Below are 13,566 nucleotides of genomic sequence, written 5' to 3' on the forward strand. Positions count from 1 at the left end.
GAGACAGATTAGAACTAGAAACCAAGAATTGTCCCTTTGCTAGACAGCCTCCTGCCTGGAAGTCATTTAATCATTATCCGGGCACAGAGCTTAATTTTGATTGCTTAGTGTTCATTTAAATCAATGACAATTAAAAAAAAAAAAGTTTTGTTTCAGAGAATGAGAGATACAGCATAGAAACCTACACTAGGAAACTGCTTCTTAGGCATTAGTTTCTGTACGCCTTTGTGAGGCTGCTTAAGGTACCATTTCCTTAACCGAATCCCTCTGTCACCATCACTAGCTCATGAGAACTAGGATTTTTCTGATTACTAAGAAGAGAAAAAATTCAAAGGCTTTCCATTCCCAGACCAGGAAATGCCAGGCAGGCTCAATACTAAAAAATGATGGTGATGCAAAAAGTAATACTTTCCTGTTACTGAAAGGTGAAACCAATCCTCTCTCTGTAACACAGGCAATAGCCCCAGGGGCCAATTCTCTCACCAGGTACTTATCTGTGGCTTCCATTTCTACCCGGCCATGTCTGACCTAGCACCTTCACAGGAATGGCAGAATCACAGGGAAATGGAAGGGGAGAATACTAGTATGAACTCAGCAATCTAAGGTGAGAGGGGAGCTTAGGTAAAGAATACAGCTAATGTGTTTCACTACAATGTTGTCACATGCATATGTTACACTGCTGTGAACCCCTGCATCTACCCCTCTCCAGCTCCTGTATTTAGAGGACCACAAAGTTTACTGAATGGATCACAGTAGAAGTATTTTTGCAGTAACATCTGTAGGGCTCCATACTACAGGCAAAGAAAACAGGCAAGACAGACTATTACATGGGAAATTCAAGAGAGAATTCATTTCTTAGAGAATACTCTCCTGATACTGCCAGGAAGCTCATAAATCAAAGTTCTCGGGGAGCAACCTGGCAATTATCACATATTGTCTATGCCCTTCATCCCTCCCAAGCACTACAGCACCTCGCACTCCACTTGTTAGTCGTGACTCACCCAGAAGTTTTCAGGGTAGTCCCGGAGATTCAGCAACTTCTGCATGACTGTTTTCCGATCTTCCTCCCACTTACGCTTGCAGAAGACTATCTCTAGGAAATACCACATCCAGCCAATGATAGGCATGTAGGAGAGCTCCTTCTTTGCAAGCACTTTGGAACTCTGCAAGACAGAGTCAAAGCAAGTAAAACAGTTACACCACTTAAGTTCTCTGTGGGTATGACACATACACAATTAGACACTAATATATTGATTCGTAATGACCGGTCCCAGTTTTAACACCAGTGCAAAAGCAAAATGCAGAAAAAGTTTTTCTCATATGACAGAACAGTCAAATCTAATCTCAGATATCTGCATGAAAGAAGACTTCCAGAATTAAATATATATATATATGTGTGTGTGTGTGTCTATCCTACTCAAACCCTGAAACCCAAAACACAAGCCAAATTCCTTCAAACACTGAGGAATCCATGGAAAAGACCCAAACGACATAAAACAAAATTCTTAATTCAAGCAGACCCTCACAGTGGCAACATAAGTTCGTTTAAGATATCTTGCAGCTATACTTCTCCCCAAAGCTGGGACAATTCACCATGACAAAAAAACCCAAACCTATTCTGAATGAGAAGTAGAGTCACAGAGCCATTGCTGCACAAAAATATGTTGGTGCATACTCATGGTTTACCAATGGCAGAAACCTTAGACAACGCTAGAAACAACACCAGCAATAAAAAGACTTCTTTTATGTTTAGGTTTGTATATGGAAAGGCAGAAATACTTACACTAGTGAATTTCTTTTCAAAGCATGCTTCTGGAGTTAAAAAAAAAAAAAAAAAAAAAAAAAAACATAAAAAAATTCCTGTTCCTGTTTCACAGGTGTGACAGACACTGAAGTGATTTGTCCAGACCCTCCACAAGAAGTCTATGGTTTAGCAAGCATTCATCAAGTTTCAAATCTCAAATCCTACTCCAGAACTTAACTCCATGATCATCTCAGACTGACATCCCTTTGGGGAGGAGAACTGATTCCACTTGCTCCTTTCCTGCCTTCCAAGCCAGCCCACCTTGGTGAGCTGTCTATGTTTCACTTTGTTATTTAATGAATAGAATGGGACATGCATTTGTGTGTCTGTGTGTGTGTATATAGAAACTGTTGCTTCAGCTTTTCCTGAAAAACAGTAACATTTTCTTAGAGGCTAGATGGAGTGATTACAGTCCAGTTTCTACCCATAATTTCTTTATAAGCTATCCCATCAAAGTGCTCTGCAGATGGGTTCCAGGATATAGCATTTGACTGGTAGGAATTATTTACTGGCAGAAGTTACCATCAACAGAAAGCATTTGCATGGTTTTTGTTATTTTTTTAATCACTGTTGTTCATTTGGTTACTAGGGGAAGAGACTTGACCTAATTCTTTATCTCCACTCATTTCTCTCATCTGCTCTCCTTCCTTGAAAAGGAAAACACCTTAAATAATTAAGCTATCTAAAAGCTTGTAAGACTGGAAGGCAAGTGCACATCACATAGTTTCACTAGCAACTGTTACACAGAAGCAGAGCAGAAGACAACATGAGGCAATTCCATTTCTAAAAATGCACAAATCACCTCTGCCAAATGATTTAACACTTTGTAATAAAGCACTCCTTGATCATTTGAGAATTTCAGTGATGGGCCCAGATCAGGACTCCAAACCCAGCTCTCCCACAAGGAGCAGCTGTAGGATTCGGCATACTTTTTGCCATTTCAATTTCAAGGCATGTTGGTCGTTAGTCCCTATTGCATGGCAGCAGCAATGCTGAGCCCAGCCTCCTCTTCCAGCTCTCCATACTGGCAACAGAGAAACAGGCTGTCCTCCACCACCTTCCTTAGCTCTCTGGTTTTTTCCCACACTACTTTTTTTCCTTTTCTCAGTTACTCTTCATACAAGTAATTTTCTTGTTTCCAAAATAAATGTAAACAGTTCTAGCATATAGCTTTAAAAGCCTCCAAAGAGCACTTTTTTGTTGTAGGCCATGCACAGTATGGCTTCCATTCAAAGCATGCAGACCAGTTCATATGCTCTTCTATTCCTCTTCCCTGTACATGCCTGAGGAAGACAGCTGAGCCAAGGCTTTGCCCCAGGAAATCCCAACAGATAGATGCAAAGTGTTTCTAGCTGAGCAGGGAAGGCTAGAACCTTAGGGAACTACTGCCCGCCTCAGCCACAACCAGGGCAGCCGTCAGCCACAGCTTAGCAAAAGCCAGCTCACAATGAGGCAAACAGCAACAGTGTCACCCCCACAAAATAGAAAAAAAGCCATGGTCTTAAAGTTTATTTACAGTAAGTGTTCAGTATCATAAGGCCTACCATAAACAAATGCAAGTGTGCTCTGTATAGGATGTACAAGGCCTCCAGTGGACAGTCAGAAAAGACAATCTAATAGTCCTCCCTCCCAGACTTTAAAATACAGGAATCCTAGTCCAAAAAGCAAGCTAAAGTAACTATTTCACCATAGCTATTTTCTAATGTTTTGCACATTTTAAAAAACATACGAGTTAAACAAGGGGCAGGAGAGAAGGTACCAGTCCCCCCACCCCCCACTGAAACAAAGAAATTGATGTTGTGAGCTAAGGGGTCACATAGCACAGGTATAACCACAAAAGCAGAATAGATGTTTGAATTCTTCCCCAGGGCATGTTCTTACCCACTTTCTGTGCTGATGCATTTTTAAAATTTCAAAGCACTCTTTTAGACACGTGAGAGTATGACTCCTTAGATGCATATAAAAAGAAACTAAATCACCTTATGCTATTTTGTGCACCCCATCTATCCTAGGAGTCGAAGGAAGGCTAGTGACACAGAACTAATTAGAGAAAGGAAACTCCTCAGTGCATTATACTGGCAAGACTGCTCTCGTGTGGGAGGAATACATTAGGCCTCCCCTCAGAAGCTACCATCTCTCTTACAATAACTAGAGCTACAATCTATTCTGTTTCAGCCATCTACCCATGCACTGCTCCTGTGTAAAGACCTGAGGGGAAAAATGCAGCTCTAGTTGACTTAGGCCACTGACTTTTCCTTTACCAAAGTGCTTTGGTAAATATGTGACAGTCACCTCTAACATTCAAATCAGCTTGTTCAACAGAATAAATTTTATTTAAAAGTGCTGATTTATTCCATGTAAGCTTCCTTCGTGAAGGAAGTCAAACATTTTCAGTGCTCAGAACTGTGTAATTCCAACAGATGTTTAATGAAATTACCGCTGGATGGGAACAACTTGTCTACAGTTATAGCATTTAGATCTAGGTTAATTTCTTTTGGCCAAATTTGTTCAGATGGAAATACCCATGAAGTTCTCCTTTTGTGAATGACTGCACTAACATCACACAGAAAGAAGTATTTTTACAGCTTACTTTAGATGCATTTTCACAGCTACACTATCACATAAAGAAAATCTTGATTTATATGTCCAGCCTCAGTTATTCAACAGATCATAGAATGCAATAAACAGCATGAAATAACCTGCAAGCTGAAGATGTCTAACAAAATTTGTTTCACAGTTTCAAAACAAATTCATTGTAGCTGCAAACAATGCATTAGCAGCAGCAACTTGCCATGTCAGTTATTTGCTCCCCAGGCTGCCCTCAGCATTGACTTACTTTTGATGATTCCATTTCCTCTATTTTTTAAATACAGCACTCCTTCATATTATAGTCTCTGGGACATCGAGATGGAAAGACACATTTCTTTAGTCCCTCAAAGCCATTGTTCCAGAAATTTAGTTAGGCTCCTAATTTCTAATGCTTCATATTGAATAAAACTTTTCCATGTTGGAAAGGTAACACAGCAATATTTTAGAGGATGTATGCCCAAGCACATAGTAAGATGCTGTGTTAAATACAAATAATAATGTAGTTTTGGCTGCCTACATGAACAATTCCATAATTTAGAATCATAGAATCGTTTAGGTTGGAAAAGACCTTTAAGATCATCGAGTCCAACCATTAACCTAACACTGCCAAGTCCACTACTAAGCCATGTCCCTAACCACCATATCTACACATCTTTTAAATACCTTCAGGGATGGTGACTCAACCACTTCTCTGGGCAGCCTGTTCCAATGCCTGACAACCCTTTCAGTAAAGAAATTTTTCCTAATATCCAATCTAAACCTTCCCTGCTGCAACTTGAGGCCATTTCCTCTCATCCCATCTCCAGCCACCTTACAGAAGAGACCAGCACCCACCTCACTACAACCTCCTTTCAGGTAGCTTACAACCTCCTTTCACGTAGTTGTAGAGAGCGATAAGGTCTCCTCTCAGCCTCTTTTTCTCCAGGCTAAACAACCCCAGTTCCCTCAGCCGCTCCTCATAAGCCTTGTGCTCCAGGCCCCTCACCAACTTGGTTGCCCTTCTCTGGACACGCTCCAGCACCTCAATGTCTTTCTTCTGGTGAGGGACCCAACACTGAACATGTTATTTGAGGTGCAGCCTCACCAGTGCTGAGTACAGGGGGATGATCACTCCCCTGCTCCTGCTGGCCACACTATTTCTGATGCAGGCCAGGAGCATCTTGGCCATTCTTGGCCACCTGGACACACTGCCGGCTCATATTCAGCCGGCTGCCAACCAGCACCCCCAGGTCTTTCTCTGCTGGGCAGCTTTCCAGACACTTTTCCCTAAGCCTGTAGCGCTGCATGGGGTTGTGACTGAAGTGCAGGACCCAGCACTTGGCCTTGTTGAACCTCATACAATTCAAACTCTAGCTGTGGATCTGTAAGACTACACTGGAGAAAGCAAACAAATTCTACAATTTACTGGGAAAGAACCACAGAGCCGCTCATCTTTCTGCAGCACAATGAACCGTAATAGTTACGTAGTAAGCACACAAACAACTGTAATGACCTTCACAGGTTAAAAAAAATTATCTCCTTCATCACCTTTAACTGCAATGCTTTTAGAATTTCTGTGAATGCCCAAGCAAACCCGTCTCAGTATTCCACATAGTTGCACTGCATTGTTTTCGGTTCACCCCTCTTAATTTTGGACAGTGGCTGAGTGAAATTCAAGCACAGATCTGTTGACTTTCAAAAACACAAGAATTTGTTTTGGTTTTTTACCACATCCAAGAAGAGGAAGTTTATTTTAAATGCTAAATAAAACTCACCCCCAACACTCCAAATCTTTCACAGAAGTTCCAACCACAGAGAAAGTCGATTTCAAAGTTGTGATTAAGGATTACGATGGCATTCTCCTTCCCATACTTGTGGTAACTCTCTGGGTCAGTGTAGAGGGTGCAATCGGTGCCTGACCACCATTCCAGCAACATCACCATCTCTGGAATAAATAACAAGAACATGTTGAAAAGCATCAGTCATCTCAACAGCACATGGCAAAAAAAGGGCTGTAATGAAGTTGAAATGCTGAACATAAACCACAGTCATACATCTTGGTACAGGAAGGCAGGGGACAGAGAAGATAAGGGAAATAAGGAGATTGCATGGAAAGAGGGAGCAGAAATTTTTCCACAGTGATACTGAGAAAAAGGAGTTTCATTTCTGTGAAAACTGCAAATTCAACGTTACAAATTATTTTATCAAAATACATGTAAAATTAGCATTTATGGTTTACAATAGTAAACAAAATTACATGAAGAACAGAACAAGCTTGTAGGTGAAACAAACACACCTATTCCTGCTATATACAGGTCCTCATGCTCCTCTAAAAACTGTATAACTATAGACTAGAAAGCAGCTTGGACAAGACACCTGGAACCAGGTCTGTTACATGTACACCTTATGCATCATTCTGTTAACTTGCCCTGCTACAGCTGATGCAGTCTACATTTGACAGGGGTGTGTCAATCATCCAGAGCAAGCCAATAGCTCTGACTGGATGAAGAACATCCATCCCCAGATCAAAGACAAGGTGGGTGGCTGGCACAGTGTGCAGAGCCAAGGATAGTTATTAATAGTATAACTATCTGCACATCCCTTCGTTGATGAATTGATGAAGCAAACCGGGAGCGGAGGAGGGGTGGGGTAGGGAAACACCAAAATCACTGTTAAATACTTCAAAATTTCTTTGGTCTGGGGCATGGGAAGTTGAGGTGAGTCAGTAAAGCCAACAAGCTTGGAGAGCTCTATCTCCATGGTGATGGAAAAAGAAAATCTAAAAGCAGTGGCTCTCCTCAAGCAACCCATGTACTGAGCTGGGGGGACCATGGGACTAAATGAGAGCTGTCTGTCAAGATGGAAAAGAAGAGGAGTTAAGGGACATGTTTGCTTCCTGTCAAAGCTATCACAAAACTTCTGCACCAAAGCAAAGGCCTAGTATGAGGGGTTATTATTCGCTAAGTGAAACGTATCTCCTTCTCAGAGCATATCCGTGCCATGTGAATGTCTCTGCTGAAAGGATGAGACAACTGAGGTGCTCTCCTGGCTTCACGAAAGCCCGAAAGCACCACAAATCCTCACTCACCTCAAGGAAGATCAAAATCAGGCCAGTCTTTGAAACACTTCTGAAATCTTTTCAATTTAGGTCCCCTACTGGCCTCAGCTAGTGACTGAAAACAGAAAAAAGCTAAGAACAAGTAATCTACATTTTCAGTCATCATTAGTGAAATTAATTGCCTGAAGCTTTTGGATGGCATCGTGCTGTACACTGGAGAACAGGCATTAGTGACATGAATAAATTTTATCTAACAGCATTACAGCCAGGCTAATAGACAAATTCAAATAACATTACCTTAATATGATAAAACCATGTTTACGGTACAGATAAACGACTGACTTATCAGTCCCCCTGCCTATTTCTAATCAGGGCAGGTAACTACTACCATGGCAGGAGTACGTATTACTCAATGCATGCTACAATGCATCAAAACAATAGTCAGAGATGCAGAGGGAGAACTAAACTGCCATATATTAACTGAACAATGATTTCACTGGTTGGAAACTGATTTCCTAGCAAAAGCCAAAGATTTCCTAAGGAATCTGAACAAAGCTAATAATACATCACAAATCTCACTATACAGGTGTGCCACATGCATAGAGCTCTTCAGTTACATATTTTCAGTCTCAAATACATTCAAAAAAAGCATAGACAAAACTATTTCTATATGTGGTTTGATTCTTCAGGCTTCACATAAGCAGGCTTTTTGTTTAAATAAATACTGCAGAAATAGGTCCCCCTATTCTTTACCTCACATGCCCACTTGTCGCTTATGTGCTCAGGCAGTTGCTGCAGAAACACAAAGCAGGCACTGAACACCTCTGTATTAAATACAATAAATACCATCTGCCAGCCTTTAAGTTCTTAACCTATTTCTTCCTCTCATCTTCCCTACTCTTTCTTTCCCTGTCTTCCCAGCCTCCTTTCTCCTTGTGGTTCTCAAGCAACGACTAGCAGTGTTAGTTTGTGCTACTCTTGCACCAGCTTAATTCCACAGCCTGCACAGAAATTTATTACCCAGAAACTTGCTGTGGTGGCTCAGCAGCACAAGGTCATTCATATACACTCTCCCTTCCTCCTTCACAGTGTAGATGATCAGCATAACTTTCTTTCTCTTTGTATACCTATCAGACTGTATAACTAAAAATCTATTTATATGGAGGAAAAAGATTCTCTTGCTCCCAACCAGGGCTGATCCAAGACTTCCAAGGCTTCTCCCCACCCCTTTTCATGAGTTTTTGGAGTTTGAACATCAGAACTGAACTGGTAAATTCACATTCACTCAAGTCATGGGGATCCTACCTTGTAAGCAACTCCTCCAGTGACACTTCCACACAATTAATGCAAAGGAAGGGGAAAAACCAAAAGAACTTGAAATATCTCATCCCTGCTTTGATGGCAGACTCCTTGCGGTATGTTACAACTAGCTTCAGGAGAGGCTGGTGGTAGGGAGAAAACATGCCTTCAAATGCCTAATACGGATACTCTCTCTGCTTAGAATTTTGAAGTTTTCTACCTTTCTGGAATAAAAAAAAAAATCCTCACCCTGCTACACAGAACAGCCCCTATCTTGTGCGAGAACGGACTGCTTCCTAGCCCTTCACTGCGCAAATCAACTCCCTCAATGCCTGCACTTATAGAACAAATAACTAAAAATACAACATCTCCAAGGCTGACCTGAACTATAACTAGTTATATGACAAACATTTAAGGGAAGGGAAACACACACAGAGTTTACTGAGACTTGTTATTTTCCACCTCAAAGTTTTGCAAGAATGAGTCATTAAAACAGCTAAGACTGTTCTTCTGTAAAAGTTGTTAGTAATTCCTTTAGCTAACTACTCTTGATAAGCCACAGAAACACTTGCTTACAAGATTAACCATAAAATGCCTATTTTAAAATGCAACTAAAAGCATAGTTATGTATTGACTCAATAAGTACAATAATTTGAAGATCTCAAGTAAGTATGTAACCTGTTTTGAAGAGCAACAGAGCTGTTTTCCTCTATGACATTCTGCGTTTTGTTCAACCTACATATCAAGGCAACACCAAGTAAGACAGCTTAGAAAATTCTATGGGAATATATGGTAAAAGCATAGTAAACTCTCCAATACAAATAAAAAGCAAGACAAGTGGGCAAGCTGTGACCACCATTTCAAAGATCAGACAGTGTGAACAGCTGCATGATGAATGAGTACATTGCATAGAAGACTGGGGAAAGCATTTTTTAAAAAAAATGTAAAAATAAGGCTAAAGACAGACTGACAGACAGCATAGTCCAGTCCATGCCTGTCTGTGGAAGAATGACTTACAATAATTTACTATCTTTCCAGATTTTCAGACTACATGTACTAGGTGCACCTCCTAAATGTTTTCCATAGAATTAAGTCTATGGGTAACTAAGAAAAGCAAGTCTATTATCTCCTCTGGACTACTCAAAAGCCCTCTGTGTACCACAGACAGGGTTAAACCCCTGAATAATACCTACTATATTAACTGCAATACTGCCTAGGAGGTTTTCAAAACACTTGCAAGTATTGATGACTTCACAGCCTCCTTACACAGCCTATTCTAGTGCTTCACTATGCCATCTAACCTGACCAGCCATTTATTTCTGGTCTTTACTCCCTTCTTCTCTGCAGGAGCTACAATTAATTATGAGGAAAACTTGAAGGCAGGAGTTCTGCTGTAAGCTTGCACTGATTGGAGCTCAGAGCTAGAACATTATTATAAATCTACAAGAAAAAAATTTAAAATAACTTATTATTATAAAAAAGAATACACCTATTTCCTGTGAAGGGAACAAAAAGCTAGTTCTTGGGAAAAAACCTGCAGCTAGGAAGTCAAGCAATGCCTTCCCCCTTTCCCCAAGACGAGGGGGAGGTCATTCACAGAGCCCAGCCAGACAAGCCATCAGCTCTCCAGCTTCAAGCAGATTACCTCCCCTTCTTTACTCTGCATGAGCAACACATGCAGGTGTGCATGTAAGCACCACATGCAGGTGTGCATGTAAGCACCAATGAGATGCAATGGAGTAATCTGGTCCATACCAAGACAGAGGACCTGGTCTTCAACCTGCAGGAAAATGTGTAAGTCAACTGGTTTAAACAGAAGAGAAAACCAAGATCCAACCCCTCTTGCCTCAGTGCCACCACCCATTACCTACTCCCCCCCCATTCACCCTAGCTGGTGATACAATCACTGCTATCTTTGGACTTCTTTTCCCCTCCTTTAAATCTGTTTTGCAGCAAAAGGTGGGAGGCTGATGGGGGGAAAATCGTGCACACAAATTTAAAACCAAAACCCAACAAACTAAACCTTTCTCTATTGACTGCAGGTCTGCTTTTGAAGATTTTTTGCCCCAGTCCCCATGGCAGATCCTGTAAGCAACTCCCTTGAATTACATGGCTGTGTTTTTAGGGACAGAAATCACCAACAGAGAGGAAGGCAGAAATGATGACTCTTAATTCCCCACCCACCACAATAAATTACTGGATGCACTTGCAAGGAAAAAGATAAACACAGACCAGTCCTTTCTTATATTCAGGCTCTGAGACTCATTTATTTCAGCATTTGCTTGCAGGAAATTCTTTTAATGTACTTCTCTTCATCAATCTTATATTCCAACAAAGACAATGTGCTGCTTTTGCCACAAATGACTGAGGTCAGTATAGCATGTGCTGATCAAAGGAGTTAGTACCAACAAAAGGTGAAAGAAAACATGCTGCTTGGCAAGTTCCCATGACACCAACACTTGCTTTGTATGGGCATGAAACCAGGCAGTTGCATCTCTTCCGGATGTGGTTTCTCGTTGCCCAGAACACCATTGGCTTTTTCCTAATGTGCACACACACTGAAAATAATTTTTATTTCAAGCATCCTTCTCCTACTTGTAGGTTTTATTATTTTTAAGCCTGCAGATCTTTAATTAAAGAAACACTGTCCCTACTTAGCTGCTTTGAGTAAACCTTTTCACTACATCATGACCATTAGGTTTATTATAAAGACCTCAAGGTTCAGTTCTTCATGAGAATTAGTTATCAGCAGGAGGTGAGAAACAACTTAAAAGAAGGTGTTAAGTGTTCTGCAGTGATCCATAATACAGCATTTGATAGCCCTTATCAGTTAGTTTAGCTTGGGCTTGCACAGCAATGGCTTTCTAAAGAGACAACCGAACAACTTTCATACTCTGGCACACAGGCCCACCCTGGGACAAAGCAAAACACCACCTGATCCATCACACACCCCTCTCCTGGCATGCCTTCACCAAGTGTGATCCTGCATCATGCCTTACCCAGGGGAGTGTACAAGGACTAACTTTTGTGTCCTGCTGATGAAGTTGCAGCAATGACAGCGTGGATGAAGAGCATATATGAGGTTACTTTAGTTCTCATTTTGATGGCTAGGGTGGCATATTACTGCCTAAATCCCAAAACAGAAGCTTAAATGAGAGCAGCATGACCTACATTAAGCATAAGCAAGTGCCATCTCTGATTGATAGACTCAAAAAATCAAATGAAATAATTACGCAGTGGTTACAAATCCGGTCCCAAAGTTTTATAAAACACCAAATGCATGGACAAGTACTTGCCACCAGGCATCTGAATCTCTACAGTTTCTTTTCAAGCCCCCTCCCGATACCAGAAGGGCCAAGAGCAACTTGCTCTGAATAAAATTTGAGAATCTGGCACCACTTAATAAACTCTCAGAAGAAACAACAGCTATTTACAGGACTTAGAGCATGTACAAACAGAGGAAAGAAAACCAAATAATTGAAGATGCAAACACAAGTAAAAAACTCACTAGGTAACACCATTAAAAGTTACAAATATTGTTAAACACAGGAGCCACTAGATGGGCACAGGCAGTTAAAGAATTTTACCAGTTTTGAACAGGATTTCAGAGATCAGAAAGAAATACCTGACACATTTGTAAACTTTTGCATGGTACAGGCGAAAAAAGAACCCACCTGCTAGTACAGAAAAGGCTAGGAGAGACAGAGTAGAAGAGCAAGTCAGGACTGCTACCTACATTTTAAACAAAGTAGATTTCTGCTTCTTGTTCCTCAATAACCAAGGCCATGATATTTCTTTTTGTGAAAAGACAGTATAAGTAAATCAGGTCAGTTTAGATTTCAGTGAATGGGAGAGGAGGGGAATAGATGGATAATCTGTTCCACTGGGATAGACCCAGAAGTCTGGTGATGAACCCCATACTTTTTTTTTCATATTATTTGAGAAAAACATGTTATGGGTTAACACCAGTCAGCAGCTAAGCCAAGGAGCTAGGAGGAGCTGTGCTTCTGTACCAACTATTTCTGAAGCAGCTCAACTCCCTTCGTACATTGCTAATATCTTTTTCATTCAGCGTGCTGTGAGCCTCAGATCCTCTATACCCCCAGAGGACTGGGATGTTATGATGCCCATCTTGAGGTATTATTCCCCAAAACTGGATCTCTCATGAAGGTCCTTTGACCCTGCTTTGGTTTATGGCAAAATCAGCTTTCAGAAAAATCTTGATTATTCTCTTCCCTTTGTCAAACACTTCCTCAGCTGTGTTGCCCCAAACTGGGTGTGACAAAGGACCGTTGTGGGTTAACCTTGATCAGCAGCTAAGTGCCACACAGCCACCGCTCACTCACCCCATCCTCAGTGGGACAGGGCAGAGAATATGAAGAGCAGAAGCAAGAAAACTCATGGGTTGACAGAAAGACCATTTAATAAGCACAGAAAAGAGGAAGAAGAAATGGGGGGATGGGAATGACTCACCAAAACAAGCAACACAAAAGCAATCCCATCCCACAAGCAGACGGATGCCCAGCCTATCTTGAAGTAATGGCTGCCTTCCAAAAAACAGCCCTCCCCTCAGTTTTTATTGCTGGCATGGAATATGCCCTTGGTCAGTTTGGGTCAGCCGTCCTGGCTGCATGCCCTCCCAACTTCTTGCACACCCCCAACCTTCTTTCTGTGGGGGCAGAGTGGGAAAAAGCTAAAGCCTTGACACCATGCAAGCACTGCTCAGCAATAGCCAAAACACTGCTGTGTTATCAGCGCTGGTTTAGTTACAAATCCAAAACACAGCACCATACAGACTACTAAGAAAAAAAAATATCCGTACCAGCTAGACCCAGCA

At 41.3% G+C, this 13,566-nt stretch overlaps 1 protein-coding gene across 6 annotated transcripts in view; it reads right to left on the reverse strand.

Moving 5' to 3' along the window:
- The window catches only part of AGPAT4 (1-acylglycerol-3-phosphate O-acyltransferase 4), a 77,305-nt gene that overhangs the window by 26,384 nt on the left and 37,355 nt on the right, over window positions 1-13,566 (reverse strand). For all 6 annotated transcript variants that reach the window (XM_049801656.1, XM_049801657.1, XM_049801655.1 and 3 more), the window contains exons 3-4: window positions 6,148-6,317; window positions 1,002-1,163 (exon numbers count right to left, since the gene is read on the reverse strand). In XM_049801656.1, the coding sequence (XP_049657613.1) occupies window positions 1,002-1,163; window positions 6,148-6,317 (332 nt within the window). The remainder of the gene's footprint in view (window positions 1-1,001; window positions 1,164-6,147; window positions 6,318-13,566) is intronic.

The sequence above is a fragment of the Accipiter gentilis genome, chromosome 5 (assembly GCF_929443795.1).
Source record: "Accipiter gentilis chromosome 5, bAccGen1.1, whole genome shotgun sequence".
Taxonomy (NCBI): domain Eukaryota; kingdom Metazoa; phylum Chordata; class Aves; order Accipitriformes; family Accipitridae; genus Astur; species Astur gentilis.